Source organism: Salmo salar, chromosome ssa25, assembly GCF_905237065.1.
Source record: "Salmo salar chromosome ssa25, Ssal_v3.1, whole genome shotgun sequence".
NCBI classification, from domain to species: domain Eukaryota; kingdom Metazoa; phylum Chordata; class Actinopteri; order Salmoniformes; family Salmonidae; genus Salmo; species Salmo salar.
Window position 1 is genome coordinate 51,013,468 of NC_059466.1, and position 17,500 is coordinate 51,030,967.

At 43.4% G+C, this 17,500-nt stretch overlaps 1 protein-coding gene across 4 annotated transcripts in view; it reads left to right on the top strand.

Moving 5' to 3' along the window:
* Positions 1-17,500, top strand: part of pard3bb (par-3 family cell polarity regulator beta b) — a 631,603-nt gene that overhangs the window by 255,541 nt on the left and 358,562 nt on the right. For all 4 annotated transcript variants that reach the window (XM_045707870.1, XM_045707869.1, XM_045707871.1 and 1 more), the window contains 2 exons: positions 1,523-1,662; positions 2,055-2,183. In XM_045707870.1, the coding sequence (XP_045563826.1) occupies positions 1,523-1,662; positions 2,055-2,183 (269 nt within the window). The remainder of the gene's footprint in view (positions 1-1,522; positions 1,663-2,054; positions 2,184-17,500) is intronic.

Here is a 17,500-nt window from a genome sequence, read left to right on the forward strand (position 1 = left end):
AATGGAGTATAATGTAGTATAATGTAGTATTATGGCATTGTAATGGAGTATAATGGAGTATTATGGTGTTGTAATGGAGTATAATGGAGTATAATGTAGTATTATGGTGTTGTAATGGAGTATAATGTAGTATAATGTAGTATTATGGCGTTGTAATGGAGTATAATGTAGTATTATGGTGTTGTAATGGAGTATAATGTAGTATTATGGCGTTGTAATGGAGTATAATGGAGTATAATGTAGTATTATGGTGTTGTAATGGAGTATAATGGAGTATAATGTAGTATTATGGTGTTGTAATGGAGTATAATTGAGTATTATGGTGTTGTAATGGTTCATTATGGTGTAGTAATGGAATAGTATGGGGTAGTAATGTAGTATTATGGTGTTGTAATGGAGTATAATTGAGTATTATGGTGTTGTAATGGAGTATAATGGTGTAATAATGTAGTATTATGGTGTTGTAATGGAGTATAATTGAGTATTATGGTGTTGTAATGGAGTATAATGGTGTAATAATGTAGTATTATGGTGTTGTAATGGAGTATAATTGAGTATTATGGTGTTGTAATGGTTCATTATGGTGTAGTAATGGAATAGTATGGTGTAGTAATGTAGTATTATGGTGTAGTAATGTAGTATTATGGTGTAGTAATGGAGTATAATGGAGTATAATGGAGTATTATGGTGTTGTAATGGAGTATAATGTAGTATTATGGCGTTGTAATGGAGTATAATGGAGTATAATGTAGTATTATGGTGTTGTAATGGAGTATAATTGAGTATTATGGTGTTGTAATGGTTCATTATGGTGTAGTAATGGAATAGTATGGTGTAGTAATGTAGTATTATGGTGTAGTAATGTAGTATTATGGTGTAGTAATGTAGTATTATGGTGGTGTAATGGAGTATTATGGTGGTGTAATTGAGTATTATGGTGTAATAATGTAGTATTATGGTGTTGTGATGGAGTATAATTGAGTATTTTGGTGTTGTGATGGAGTATAATTGAGTATTATGGTGTAGTAATGTAGTATTATGGTGGTGTAATGTAGTATTATGGTGTAATAATGTAGTATTATGGTGGTGTGATGGAGTATAATTGAGTATTTTGGTGTTGTGATGGAGTATAATTGAGTATTATGGTGTAATAATGTAGTATTATGGTGGTGTAATGGAGTATTATGGTGTAATAATGTAGTATTATTGTGTTGTGATGGAGTATAATTGAGTATTTTGGTGTTGTGATGGAGTATAATTGAGTATTATGGTGTAATAATGTAGTATTATTGTGTTGTGATGGAGTATAATAGAGTATTATGGTGTTGTAATGGAATAGTATGGTGTGGTAATGTAGTATTATGGTGTTGTAATGGAATATTACGGTGTAGTAATGGAGTATTATGGTGGTGTACCACATTACCCTGGGTTATTATATATTTCCTATTTTTATTATCTTGCAGATTTGAATGCTGTACTTAGTTTCTGAGACGTCCCTTGTCGTGTGTGTCTCCGTCTCCAGGTCCCGAGGGTCTAGGCTTCACAGTGGTGACCAGGGACTCATCTGTACACGGTCCTGGTCCTATCTTGGTCAAGAACATCCTGCCGCGCGGGGCCGCCGTCAAAGATGGACGCCTGCAGTCTGGCGATCGGATCCTGGAGGTGAGTGACAGCTCAGACAGCCAATCAGCCGGTGAGGGACAGCCCACACAGCAAATCAGATGAGTTTAGTGGCGGGGCCTTTAAGCATTATCCAATCACAAAATCAGACTGACTCGACGTTATCATATCAACTCAAAACTGAGTCCATCCTGTTTTTCCAAAATCAATTCCCCTCTGGAACAGTAAAGTTTAAATTTGAACTTGATATCCTGTGATAGTGGATATGTGAATACCTGGTGTTTTCTGTAGACTTCCTTTGTGTTTTGAGTGGAAAGTGTAAATGAAGGACTGGTTGTTCATCCTGTTTTTTAATGTGAATTCTCTGGTGATTTAAGGTGGACATTTCCAATGTAGCTATTAAACCCTTGATCTGGGATCCTCTGTCTTCCAAGGTGAACGGTGTGGACATCAGCAGGCGTAGCCAGGAGGACTTGGTATCCATGTTGAGGAGCACCAGACAGGGAGAAAGTGTTGTTCTGCTGGTGGCCAGACAGGAAGATGTGTTCCTGCCCAGAGAACTGGTAAGACTCTTCTCTAGTACTAGTCTAGATACATCTACTACCCAGAGAACTGGTTAGAGTCTTCTCTAGTACTAGTCTAGATACATCTCCTACCCAGAGAACTGGTTAGAGTCTTCTCTAGTACTAGTCTAGATACATCTCCTACCCAGAGAACTGGTTAGAGTCTTCTCTAGTACTAGTCTAGATACATCTACTACCCAGAGAACTGGTTAGAGTCTTCTCTAGTACTAGTCTAGATACATCTCCTACCCAGAGAACTGGTTAGAGTCTTCTCTAGTACTAGTCTAGATACATCTCCTACCCAGAGAACTGGTTAGAGTCTTCTCTAGTACTAGTCTAGATACATCTCCTACCCAGAGAACTGGTTAGAGTCTTCTCTAGTACTAGTCTAGATACATCTCCTACCCAGAGAACTGGTTAGAGTCTTCTCTAGTACTAGTCTAGATACATCTCCTACCCAGAGAACTGGTTAGAGTCTTCTCTAGTACTAGTCTAGATACATCTCCTACCCAGAGAACTGGTTAGAGTCTTCTCTAGTACTAGTCTAGATACATCTCCTACTCAGAGAACTGGTTAGAGTCTTCTCTAGTACTAGTCTAGATACATCTCCTACCCAGAGAACTGGTTAGAGTCTTCTCTAGTACTAGTCTAGATACATCTCCTGCCCAGAGAACTGGTTAGAGTCTTCTCTAGTACTAGTCTAGATACATCTCCTACCCAGAGAACTGGTAAGACTCTTCTCTAGTACTAGTCTAGATACATCTACTACCCAGAGAACTGGTTAGAGTCTTCTCTAGTACTAGTCTAGATACATCTCCTACCCAGAGAACTGGTTAGAGTCTTCTCTAGTACTAGTCTAGATACATCTCCTACCCAGAGAACTGGTTAGAGTCTTCTCTAGTACTAGTCTAGATACATCTCCTACCCAGAGAACTGGTTAGAGTCTTCTCTAGTACTAGTCTAGATACATCTCCTACTCAGAGAACTGGTTAGAGTCTTCTCTAGTACTAGTCTAGATACATCTCCTACCCAGAGAACTGGTTAGAGTCTTCTCTAGTACTAGTCTAGATACATCTCCTGCCCAGAGAACTGGTTAGAGTCTTCTCTAGTACTAGTCTAGGTACATCTCCTACCCAGAGAACTGGTTAGAGTCTTCTCTAGTACTAGTCTAGATACATCTCCTACCCAGAGAACTGGTTAGAGTCTTCTCTAGTACTAGTCTAGATACATCTACTGCCCAGAGAACTGGTTAGAGTCTTCTCTAGTACTAGTCTAGATACATCTCCTGCCCAGAGAACTGGTTAGAGTCTTCTCTAGTACTAGTCTAGATACATCTCCTACCCAGAGAACTGGTTAGAGTCTTCTCTAGTACTCCTTAGATAGAGGGTTCTCTGTCTAGACCGCAACCTTGACAACTACAACTTCTGTGTCCTCTTCCTCCCCCTCCTCCTCCTCTTCCTCCTCCTCTTCCTCCTCCTCTTCCTCCTCCTCCTCTTCCTCCTACTCTTCCTCATCATCCTCCTCTTCCTCCTCCTCTTCCTTCTCTTCCTCCTCTTCTTCCTTCTCTTCCTCCTCCTCCTCTTCCTCCTCTTCCTCCTCCTCCTCTTCCTCCTCAGGTATTCTACTAATCAACCAACCTATCTGTTCCTCTAAAGTCATCCTACTCTGCTACAACTTCCAACTTGAATTAAATCCATCCAATCAATTTATTAATAAAACTATTTCATTTACTCATCAACCATTTCTCTCTGTGTGGTTCTGTTCTTCTGTTGGTCTTCTGCTACACACACACACACACACACACACACACACACACACACACACACACACACACACCCCTACACACACACACCTCACTCACTCACTGCATAAATCCATCTGAGTGTCAGCCTGAGAGTAATTAGCAGATCAATTAGCTACAGGAGGGCAATGAATCGTCCTCTTAGTGGCGTGTTTGTGTTAACAGCTCCACCCCACAGCAACACGTCACCTAGACAACAACACATCACCTAGACAACAACACGTCACCTAGACAACCACACGTCACCTAGACAACAACACGTCACCTAGACAACAACACGTCACCTAGACAACAACAGGTCACCTAGACAACAGCATGTCTGCTTTTCTCCCCGCGTCACCTAGACAACAACATGTCTGCTTTTCTCCCCACATCACCTAGACAACAACACGTCACCTAGACAACAACACGTCACCTAGACAACAACACGTCACCTAGACAACAACATGTCTGCTTTTCTCCCCTCATCACCTAGACAACAACACGTCACCTAGACAACAACATGTCTGCTTTTCTCCCCACATCACCTAGACAACAACACGTCACCTAGACAACAACACGTCACCTAGACAACAACACGTCACCTAGACAACAACACGTCACCTAGACAACAACATGTCAGCTTTTCTCCCCACGTCACCTAGACAACAACACGTCACCTAGACAACAACATGTCAGCTTTTCTCCCCACGTCACCTAGACAACAACACGTCACCTAAACAACAACATGTCATTCTTTTCCTAGAAAAAGGAGGGCTGAGGTCAGCAACATAGACAATTGTTATGAGTCAGTCGTATACGTTCTCTTTATAATGTGGTTCCCTCTCTTCTTCCACTGTCTCTGTCTCTCTGTCTTGCTGTCCTGTGGGTCTGTCAGTGTTGGGTCAGGGAGGGAGAGGTAGACCCTGGCGTTCCTCTTCTCTTTCCTCGAGATGGCCTTGAGGACAGGAACAGGAAGCCCTGAGTTCTGCTTCCTGTCTTTGTCCTGTTTCTCCAGGGAGGTGTCAGGATAATGTCAAGATGAATAGCCACCTTCACCCACCATGGACTCCTTTTTCTCTCTCTCTCTCTCTCTCTCTCTCTCTCTCTCTCTCTCTCTCTCTCTCTCTCTCTCTCTCTCTGTCTCTCTCTCTCTGTCTCTCTCTGTCTCTCTCTCTCTGTCTCTCTCTCTCTCTCTCTCTCTGTCTCTCTGTCTCTCCTCTCTCTCTGTCTCTCTCTGTCTCTCTGTCTCTCCTCTCTCTCTGCTCTCTCCTCTCTCTTTCTCTCCTCTCTCTCTCTGTCTCTCTCTCTCTCTGTCTCTCTGTCTCTCCCCTCTCTCTGTCTCTCTCTCTGTCTCTCTCCTCTCTATCTCTCTCTCTGTCTCTCCTCTCTCTCTCTGTCTCTCCTCTCTCTCTCTCTGTCTCTCCTCTCTCTCTCTCTGTCTCTTCTCTCTCTCTCTCTGTCTCTCCTCTCTCTCTCTCTGTGTCTCCCTCTCGCTCTCTCTCTCTCTGTGTCTCCTCTCTCTTTCTGTCTCTCCTTTCTCTCTCTGTCTCTTCTCTCTCTTTCTGTCTCTCATCTCTCTTTCTGTCTCTCGGTCTCTCATCTCTCATGCTTTATGTATACCGCTTTCAATCAATCAACCAAATGTATTTATAAAGCCCTTTTTACATCAGCCGATGTCACAAAGTGCTATGCCGCTCTGACATTGCTCGTCCATATATTTATATATTCTTAATTCCATTCCTTTACTTTAGATGTGTGTGTATTGTTGTGAAATTGTTAGATATTTACTTGTTAGATATTACTGCACTGTTAGAGCTATAAACACAAGGATTTCGCTGGCTTTTCATAGCCAAGCATTCAGAGGTTGAGACAGCAGATGCGGTAGAGAGAGAGAGAGTTGAAAACAGCAGGTCTGGGACAGGTAGCACGTCCGGTGAACAGGTCAGGGTTGCATAGCCGCAGGCAGAACAGTTGAAACTGGAGCAGCAGCACGGCCAGGTGGACTGGGGACAGCAAGGAGTCATCATGCCAGGTAGTCCTGAGGCATGGTCCTAGGGCTTAGGTCCTTCGGGAGGCGAGGGAGAGCGATGGAGAGAGAATTAGAGAGAGCATACTTCAATTCACACAGTACACCAGATAAGACATGAGAAATTCTCCAGATATAACAGACTGACCCTAGCCAGGCAGAGAATCCCAGTGGAGAGAGGGGAACCGGCCAGGCAGAGACAGCAAGGGCGGTTCGTTGCTCCAGTGCCTTTCCGTTCACCGTCACACTCCTGGGCCAGACTACACTCAATCATAGGACCTACTGAAGAGATGAGTCTTCAATAAAGACTTAAAGGTTGAGACCGAGTCTGCGTCTCTCACATGGGTAGGCAGACCATTCCATAAAAATGGAGCTCTATAGGAGAAAGCCCTGCCTCCAGCTGTTCGCTTAGAAATTCTAGGGACAATTAGGAGGCCTGCGTCTTGTGACCGTAGCGTACGTGTAGGTATGTACGGCAGGACCAAATCAGAAAGATAGGTAAGAGCAAGCCCATGTAATGCTTTGTAGGTTAGCAGTAAAACCTTGAAATCAGCCCTTGCCTTAACAGGAAGCCAGTGTAGGGAGGCTAGCACTGGAGTAATATGATTCAATTTTTTGGTTCTAGTCAGGATTCTAGCAGCCGTATTTAGCACTAACTGAAGTTTATTTAGTGCTTTATCCGGGTAGCCGGAAAGTAGAGCATTGCAGTAGTCCAACCTAGAAGTGACAAAAGCATGGATTAACTTTTCTGCATCATTGTTGGACAGAAAGTTTCAGATTTTTGCAATGTTACGTAGATGGAAAAAAGCTGTCCTTGAAACAGTCTTGATATGTTCTTCAAAAGAGAGATCAGGGTCCAGAGTAACGCCGAGGTCCTTCACAGTTTTATTTGAGACGACTGTACAACCATCCAGATTAATTGTCAGATTCAACAGAAGATCTCTTTGTTTCTTGGGACCTTGAACAAGCATCTCTGTTTTGTCCGAGTTTAAGAGTAGAAAGTTTGCAGCCATCCACTTCCTTATGTCTGAGACACAGGCTTCTAGCGAGGGCAATTTTGAGGCTTCACCATGTTTCATTGAAATGTACAGCTGTGTGTCATTCGCATAGCAGTGAAATTTAACATTATGTTTTCGAATGACATCCCCAAGAGGTAAAATATATAGTGAAAACAATAGTGGTCCTAAAACGGAACCTTGAGGAACACCGAAATTTACAGTTGATTTGTCAGAGGACAAACCATTCACAGAGACAAACTGATATCTTTCCGACAGATAAGACCTAAACCAGGCCAGAGCCGTAGACCAATTTGGGTTTCCAATCTCTCCAAAAGAATGTGGTGATCGATGGTATCAAAAGCAGCACTAAGTTCTAGGAGCACGAGGACTGACGCAGAGCCTCGGTCTGACGTCATTAAAAGGTCATTTACCACCTTCACAAGTGCAGTCTCAGTGCTATGATGGGGTCTAAAACCAGACTGAAGCGTTTCGTATACATTGTTTGTCTTCAGGAAGGCAGTGAGTTGCTGCGCAACAACTTTTTCTAAAATTCTTGAGAGGAATGGGAGAGGCCAATTTAGTTTTTCTTTTTACATTTTCTGGGTCAAGGTTTGGCTTTTTCAAGAGAGGCTTTATTACTGTGTAACGGCCTTCGTTGAAGAGAGTAGACCAAGGCGCGGCGTGGTTAGTGCTCATCATGAATTTATTAAAAGATCGAACACTTTAAACACAAAAAGCAAGAAACCGACAGCAAAACACTAAACAGAAATTAACTACCCACAAACCCCAAAGGAAAACAGGCTGTCTAAGTATGACTCCCAATCAGCAACAACGATCTACAGCTGTCCCTGATTGGGAGCCATACCAGGCCAAAACAAAGAAATACAAAGCATAGAAATACAGACATAGAATGCCCACCCAAATCACACCCTGACCAAACCTAAATAGAGACATAAAAAAGGCTCTCTCAGGTCAGGGCGTGACATACTGCCACTTTTAGTGAGCTTTGTACACATCCGGTGGATAGAGAGCCGTTTATTATGTTCAACATAGGAGGGCCAAGCACAGGAAGCAGCTCTTTCAGTAGTTTAGTTGGAATAGGGTCAAGTATGCAGCTTGAAGGTTTAGAGGCCATGATTATTTTCATCATTGTGTCAAGAGATATAGTACTAAAACACTTTAGTATCTCCCTTGATCCTAGGTCCTGGCAGAGTTGTGCAGACTCAGGACAATGGAGCTTTGGAGGAATACCCAGATTTAAAGAGGAGTCCGTAATTTGCTTTCTAATGATCATGATCTTTTCCTCAAAGAAGTTCATGAATTCATTACTGCTGAAGTGAAAGCCATCCTCTCTTGTTGAATGCTGCTTTTTAGTTAACTTTGCGGCTGTCTCAAAAATAAATGTAGGATTTTTGTACTCTGACATCTTGTGGAGGGAGTCTGGAAGGGCATCTAGGAATCTTTGGGTTGTCCGAGAATTTATAGCACGACTTTTAATGCTTCTTGGTTGGGGTCTGAGCAGATTATTTGTTGCGATTGCAAACGTAATAAAATGGTGGTCCGATAGTCGAGGATTATGAGGAAAAAACATTAAGATCCACAACATTTATTCCACGGGACAAAACTAGGTCCAGAGTGCGACTGCAGTTAGAAGGCATCATGTTAATGTTACTACTTAGCTTCGGCTGGTGGAGGTCCTGACGAACCACGTCCAGATAAAACCTCCGGAGTGAAAAAGTTGAATGAAAAAAAAGTTGAGTGAGGGGAAAAACTACAAATATAAAACGGTAATCAAAATGTAAAAACCGTAAAGTTGTCTGGTAGCAAAGTAAGATTGGCAACAAAACGCACAGCAGCACGTAAACAAAACGCACAGCAGCACGTAAACAAAACGCACAGCAGCACGTAAACAAAACGCACAGCAGCACGTAAACAAAACGCACAGCAGCACGTAAACAAAACGCACAGCAGCACGTAAACAAAACGCACAGCAGCACGTAAACAAAACGCACAGCAGCACGTAAACAAAACGTAAACAAAAAGAAGTCTGCAAGTCATATTTCCTATGTCCTATTTCTTATTCTAAAATCGACATCTATTAGTCATACAGCCCCTATACAGCCCCTATACAGCCCCTATACAGCCCCTATACAGCCCCTATACAGCCCCTATACAGCCCCTATACAGCCCATATACAGCCCCTATACAGCCCCTATACAGCCCCTATACAGCCCCTATACAGCCCCATATACAGCCCATATACAGCCCCTATACAGCCCATATACAGCCCCTATACAGCCCCTATACAGCCCCATATACAGCCCCTATACAGCCCCTATACAGCCCCTATACAGCCCCTATACAGCCCCTATACAGCCCCATATACAGCCCATATACAGCCCCTATACAGCCCATATACAGCCCCTATACAGCCCCTATACAGCCCCTATACAGCCCCTATACAGCCCATATACAGCCCCTATACAGGCCCTATACAGCCCCTATACAGCCCCATATACAGCCCCTATACAGCCCCATATACAGCCCCATATACAGCCCATATACAGCCCCTATACAGCCCCTATACAGCCCCTATACAGCCCCTATACAGCCCATATACAGCCCCTATACAGCCCCATATACAGCCCCTATACAGCCCCATATACAGCCCATATACAGCCCCTATACAGCCCCTATACAGCCCCATATACAGCCCCTATACAGCCCCTATACAGCCCATATACAGCCCTTATACAGCCCATATACAGCCCCTATACAGCCTCTATACAGCCCCTATACAGCCCCTATACAGCCCATATACAGCCCCTATACAGCCCCTATACAGCCCATATACAGCCCCATACAGCCCCTATACAGCCCCTATACAGCCCATATACAGCCCCTATACAGCCCCCATACAGCCCCCATACAGCCCATATACAGCCCATATACAGCCCCATACAGCCCCTATACAGCCCCTATACAGCCCCTATACAGCCCCTATACAGCCCCCTATACAGCCCCTATACAGCCCCTATACAGCCCATATACAGCCCATATACAGCCCATATACAGCCCATATACAGCCCCTATACAGCGCATATACAGCCCATACCAGGAGGATCTGAGGACCCACGTACTAGTGGTGGGTGCCAGTCTTTCAGCCTTACAACTCAATCAAGTCTTTGGTTATTGTCACATCATCTCACCAGCTGTATCTTGTAGGTGATCATCTGTCCGTCCTTTAAGTCCCCACTGGCCAGCAGGCAGCTTTACAGTCCATGTCTCTGTCTCTGTCTCTTGTCCCAGCGTAGACCCAGGGCCTTTACGTGTGTTGATCCGTTTCTCTCCACAGCGTTTATCCAGGGTTTATCACAGTGCTTATGGACCTGCTGTGGCTAATGTTCTGCCCGGCTGTAGGCAGACAGAGAACAGAGTTACACAGGAGTCACATTATAATGTAGAAACACAGCCCCATCAATTAACATCATCACGTTATAATGTAGAAACACAGCCCCATCAATTAACATCATCACGTTATAATGTAGAAACACAGCCCCATCAATTAACATCATCACGTTATAATGTAGAAACACAGCCCCATCAATTAACATCATCACGTTATAATGTAGAAACACAGCCCCATCAATTAACATCATCACGTTATAATGTAGAAACACAGCCCCATCAATTAACATCATCACCTTATAATGTAGAAACACAGCCCCATCAATTAACATCATCACATTATAATGTAGAAACACAGCCCCATCAATTAACATCATCACATTATAATGTAGAAACACAGCCCCATCAATTAACATCATCACATTATAATGTAGAAACACAGCCCCATCAATTAACATCATCACGTTATAATGTAGAAACACAGCCCCATCAATTAACATCATCACGTTATAATGTAGAAACACAGCCCCATCAATTAACATCATCACATTATAATGTAGAAACACAGCCCCATCAATTAACATCATCACATTATAATGTAGAAACACAGCCCCATCAATTAACATCATCACATTATAATGTAGAAACACAGCCCCATCAATTAACATCATCACATTATAATGTAGAAACACAGCCCCATCAATTAACATCATCACATTATAATGTAGAAACACAGCCCCATCAATTAACATCATCACGTTATAATGTAGAAACACAGCCCCATCAATTAACATCATCACGTTATAATGTAGAAACACAGCCCCATCAATTAACATCATCACATTATAATGTAGAAACACAGCCCCATCAATTAACATCATCACATTATAATGTAGAAACACAGCCCCATCAATTAACATCATCACATTATAATGTAGAAACACAGCCCCATCAATTAACATCATCACGTTATAATGTAGAAACACAGCCCCATCAATTAACATCATCACGTTATAATGTAGAAACACAGCCCCATCAATTAACATCATCACATTATAATGTAGAAACACAGCCCCATCAATTAACATCATCACGTTATAATGTAGAAACACAGCCCCATCAATTAACATCATCACATTATAATGTAGAAACACAGCCCCATCAATTAACATCATCACGTTATAATGTAGAAACACAGCCCCATCAATTAACATCATCACATTATAATGTAGAAACACAGCCCCATCAATTAACATCATCACGTTATAATGTAGAAACACAGCCCCATCAATTAACATCATCACATTATAATGTAGAAACACAGCCCCATCAATTAACATCATCACGTTATAATGTAGAAACACAGCCCCATCAATTAACATCATCACGTTATAATGTAGAAACACAGCCCCATCAATTAACATCATCACGTTATAATGTAGAAACACAGCCCCATCAATTAACATCATCACGTTATAATGTAGAAACACAGCCCCATCAATTAACATCATCACGTTATAATGTAGAAACACAGCCCCATCAATTAACATCATCACATTATAATGTAGAAACACAGCCCCATCAATTAACATCATCACATTATAATGTAGAAACACAGCCCCATCAATTAACATCATCACATTATAATGTAGAAACACAGCCCCATCAATTAACATCATCACATTATAATGTAGAAACACAGCCCCATCAATTAACATCATCACATTATAATGTAGAAACACAGCCCCATCAATTAACATCATCACATTATAATGTAGAAACACAGCCCCATCAATTAACATCATCACGTTATAATGTAGAAACACAGCCCCATCAATTAACATCATCACGTTAGACTAACTAATGGGGATCCACAATAAACCCCAGGAAGAGTAGCTGCTGCCTTGGCAGGAACTAATGGGGATCCATAATAAACCCCAGGAAGAGTAGCTGCTGCCTTGGCAGGAACTAATGGGGATCCATAATAAACCCCAGGAAGAGTAGCTGCTGCCTTGGCGGGAACTAATGGGGATCCATAATAAACCCCAGGAAGAGTAGCTGCTGCCTTGACAGGAACTAATGGGGATCCATAATAAACCCCAGGAAGAGTAGCTGCTGCCTTGGCAGCAGGAACTAATGGGGATCCATAATAAACCCCAGGAAGAGTAGCTGCTGCCTTGACAGGAACTAATGGGGATCCATAATAAACCCCAGGAAGAGTAGCTGCTGCCTTGACAGGAACTAATGGGGATCCATAATAAACCCCAGGAAGAGTAGCTGCTGCCTTGCCAGGAACTAATGGGGATCCATAATAAACCCCAGGAAGAGTAGCTGCTGCCTTGGCAGGAACTAATGGGGATCCATAATAAACCCCAGGAAGAGTAGCTGCTGCCTTGACAGGAACTAATGGGGATCCATAATAAACCCCAGGAAGAGTAGCTGCTGCCTTGACAGGAACTAATGGGGATCCATAATAAACTCCAGGAAGAGTAGCTGCTGCCTTGGCAGGAACTAATGGGGGTCCATAATAAATACAAATGACAAAGCAACAACAGGTTTTTAGAAATGTTGGCTAATTTATTAAAAATAATAAACAGAAATACCTTATTAACATAAGTATTCAGACTCTTTGCTATGAGACTCTAAATTGAGCTCACGTGCATCCTGTTTCCATTGATCATCCTTGAGATGTTTCTACAACTTGATTGGAGTCCAGCTGTGGTAAATTCAATTGTTTGGACATGATTTGGAAAGGCACACACCTGTCTATGTAAGGTCCCACAGTTGACAGTGCATGTCAGAGTAAAAACCAAGCCATGAGGTTGAAGGAATTGTCCGTAGAGCTCAGAGACAGGATTGTGTCGAGGCACAGATCTGGGGAAGGGTACCAAAACATTTCTGCAGCATTGAAGGTCCCCAAGAACACAGTGGCCTCCATCATTCTTAAATAAAAGTTTGGAACCACCAAGACTCTTCCTAGAGCTGGCCACCCGGCCAAACTGACCAATCGGGGGAGAAGGGCCTTGGTCAGGGAGGTGGTCACTCTGACAGAGCTCCAGAGTTCCTCTGTGGAGATGAAAGAACCTTCCAGAAGGACAACCATCTGTGCAGCACTCCACCAATCAGGCCTTCATGGTAGAGTGACCAGACTGAAGCCACTCCTCAGTAAAAGGCACATGACAGCCCGCTTGGAGTTTGACAAAGGGCACCTAAAGACTCTCAGACCATGAGAAACACGATTCTCTGGTCTGATGAAACCAAGATTGAACTCTTTGACCTGAATGCCAAGCATCACGTCTGGAGGAAACCTGGCACCATCCCTACGGTGAAGCATGGTGGTGGCAGCATCATGCTGTGGGGATGTTTTTCAGCGGTAGGGACTGGGAGACTGGTCAGGATCGAGAGAAAGATGAACGGAGCAAAGTACAGAGAGATCCATGATGAAAAACCTGCTCGAGAGCACTCAGGACCTCAGACTGGGGCGAAGGTTCACCTTCCAACAGGACAACGACCCTAAGCACACAGCCAAGAACAACGCAGGAGTGGCTTCGGGACAAGTCTCTGAATGTCCTTGAGTGGCCCAGCCAGAGCCCAAACTTAACATCTCTGGAGACCTGAAAATAGCTGTGCAGCAACGCTCCCCATCCAACCTGACAGAGCTTGAGAGGATCTGCAGAGAAGAATGGGAGAAACTCCCCAAATACAGGTGTGCCAAGCTTGTAGCGTCATACCCAAGAAGACTCCAGGCTGTAATCACTGCCAAAGGTGTTAAAACAAAGTACTGAGTAAAGGGTCTGAATACTTATTTGTAATAAATTTGTAAACATTTCTAAAAACCTATTTTTGCTTTGTCATTATGGGGTATTGTGTGTAGATTGATGAGGGGGGGAAAAAAACGATTTAATCAATTTTAGAATAAGGCTGTAACGTAATGTGGAAAAGTCAAGGGGTTTGAATACTTCCCGAATGCATTGTACCAAAAATCTCCTCCCATTTTGTATTTTTTTTTGCAACCTGTATGGCACAGCTGACAACATTTTTGTCCTCGGATGAAACTGGTATATTTTTCTATTCATGCCAATAATTTTCAGCCAATTTGTATCTTTAATATATGGCAGACAAGCTAAGTTCCCTACCCTCTCCCCTTTTCCACTGGTCTCCTCCATTTTTGTGGTAGTGCTGCAGTCATTTGGTTGCGACTTTGTATCGAGCAGATGTTCCCATATATTTTCGATAGCTGCATATTCGACCTCCACCGTTTCTATTCATAATATCATTAATCAGTGGTGGAAAAAGGCACCTAAATCTCATACTTGAGTAAAAGTAAAGATACCTTAATAGAAAATGACTCAAGTTGAAAGTCACCCAGTAAAATACTACTTGAGTAAAAGTCTAAAAGTATTTGGCTTTCAATATACTTTTATGTCAAAAGTAAATGGAATTTCTAAAATATACTTAGGTATCAAAAGTACAAGTATTAATCATTTCAAATACCTTATTTTAAGCAAACCAGGCAGCACAATTTTCTAGTTTTTTTAAAATTTATGTATAGCCAGGGGCACACGACAAGACTCAGACATCATTTACAAACTAAGCATTTGTGTTTAGTGAGTCCTCCAGATCAGAGGCAGTAGGGGTGACCAGGGATGTTCTCTGTTTAGTGAGTCCTCCAGATCAGAGGCAGTAGGGGAGACCAGGGATGTTCTCTGTTTAGTGAGTCCTCCAGATCAGAGGTAGTAGTGATGACCAGGGATGTTCTCTGTTTAGTGAGTCCTCCAGATCAGAGACAGTAGGGATGACCAGGGATGTTCTCTGCTTAGTGAGTCCTCCAGATCAGAGACAGTAGGGATGACCAGGGATGTTCTCTGTTTAGTGAGTCCTCCAGATCAGAGGCAGTAGGGATGACCAGGGATGTTCTCTGTTTAGTGAGTCCTCCAGATCAGAGGCAGTAGGGACGACCAGGGATGTTCTCTGTTTAGTGAGTCCTCCAGATCAGAGGCAGTAGGGATGACCGGGGATGTTCTCTGTTTAGTGAGTCCTCCAGATCAGAGGCAGTAGGGATGACCAGGGATGTTCTCTGTTTAGTGAGTCCTCCAGATCAGAGGTAGTAGGGATGACCAGGGATGTTCTCTGTTTAGTGAGTCCTCCAGATCAGAGGCAGTAGGGATGACCAGGGATGTTCTCTGTTTAGTGAGTCCTCCAGATCAGAGGCAGTAGGGATGACCAGGGATGTTCTCTGTTTAGTGAGTCCTCCAGATCAGAGGCAGTAGAGACGACCAGGGATGTTCTCTGTTTAGTGAGTCCTCCAGATCAGAGGCAGTAGGGACGACCAGGGATGTTCTCTGTTTAGTGAGTCCTCCAGATCAGAGGCAGTAGGGACGACCAGGGATGTTCTCTGTTTAGTGAGTCCTCCAGATCAGAGGCAGTAGGGATGACCAGGGATGTTCTCTGTTTATTGAGTCCTCCAGATCAGAGGCAGTAGGGATGACCAGGGATGTTCTCTGTTTAGTGAGCCCTCCAGATCAGAGGCAGTAGGGACGACCAGGGATGTTCTCTGTTTAGTGAGTCCTCCAGATCAGAGGTAGTAGGGATGACCAGGGATGTTCTCTGTTTAGTGAGTCCTCCAGATCAGAGGCAGTAGGGATGACCAGGGATGTTCTCTGTTTAGTGAGTCCTCCAGATCAGAGGCAGTAGGGATGACCAGGGATGTTCTCTGTTTAGTGAGTCCTCCAGATCAGAGGCAGTAGGGATGACCAGGGATGTTCTCTGTTTAGTGAGTCCTCCAGATCAGAGGCAGTAGGGACGACCAGGGATGTAGTGCACTGCATAAAGTAGTGCACTACATAGGGAATAGGGTGCCATGGGGCCCTGGTCTAAAGTAGTGCACTACATAGGGAATAGGGTTCCATAGGGCTCTGGTCTAAAGTAGTACACTTCATAGGGAATAGGGTGCCATAGGGCCCTGATCTAAAGTAGTGCACTACATAGGGAATAGGGTGCCATAGGGCCCTGGTGTAAAGTAGTGCACTACATAGGGAATAGGGTGCCATAGGGCCCTGATCTAAAGTAGTGCACTACATAGGGAATAGGGTGCCATGGGGCCCTGGCCTAAAGTAGTGCACTACATAGGGAATAGGGTGCCATAGGGCCCTGGTCTAAAGTAGTGCACTACATAGGGAATAGGGTGCCATGGGGCGCTGGTCTAAAGTAGTGCACTACATAGGGAATAGGGTGCCATGCGGCCCTGGTCTAAAGTAGTGCACTACATAGGGAATAGGGTGCCATGCGGCCCTGGTCTAAAGTAGTGCACTACATAGGGAATGGAGTGCCAGAGGGCCCTGGTCTAAAGTAGTGCACTACATAGGGAATAGGGTGCCATGGGGCCCTGGTCTAAAGTAGTGCACTACATAGGGAATAGGGTGCCATAGGGCCCTGGCCTAAAGTAGTGCACTACATAGGGAATAGGGTGCCATGCGGCCCTGGTCTAAAGTAGTGCACTACATAGGGAATAGGGTGCCATGCGGCCCTGGTCTAAAGTAGTGCACTATATAAGGAATGGAGTGCTGCTCTCTTGCATCTGTTGTCTGTTACTTCCTGACAAGATGAGACTCAGAGAAAAGAGGTGTATAAGTGGCCTGAATTACAGGCCAGTGATTTAGTGGATGAGATAGAGGCTGTCGCTTCCCAAACAACGCAGCCGATCTCAGCCTCTGTTACACGTGATTCTACCGAAGAAGCGTCTCCGTCTGAAAATGTCACACAGTATTTGGTGTTTATTAGTCGCTACAAAAGCAGCAGCTACTCTTCCTGGTGGTCCACATGATAACATGAAACATAATACAGAACATTATTAGTCAAGGACTGAAATACATTTGAGACGTCAAACACAGCCTACATATCAGTGCATACACACAATATATAGGTTTAATACAGTAGTACAGTGCACATTACAATACAACATATAGAAAATGTCTGTGTCTCTTCCTCTTTATGCAGTAAGGTGTTCTTTTATCTGTTTATTAAACTGGTTTTATGGCTAGCTTGAGTTACCTAGGTTACCAGAAAGTTCCATGTAGTCATGTTACCTGGGTTACCAGAGAGT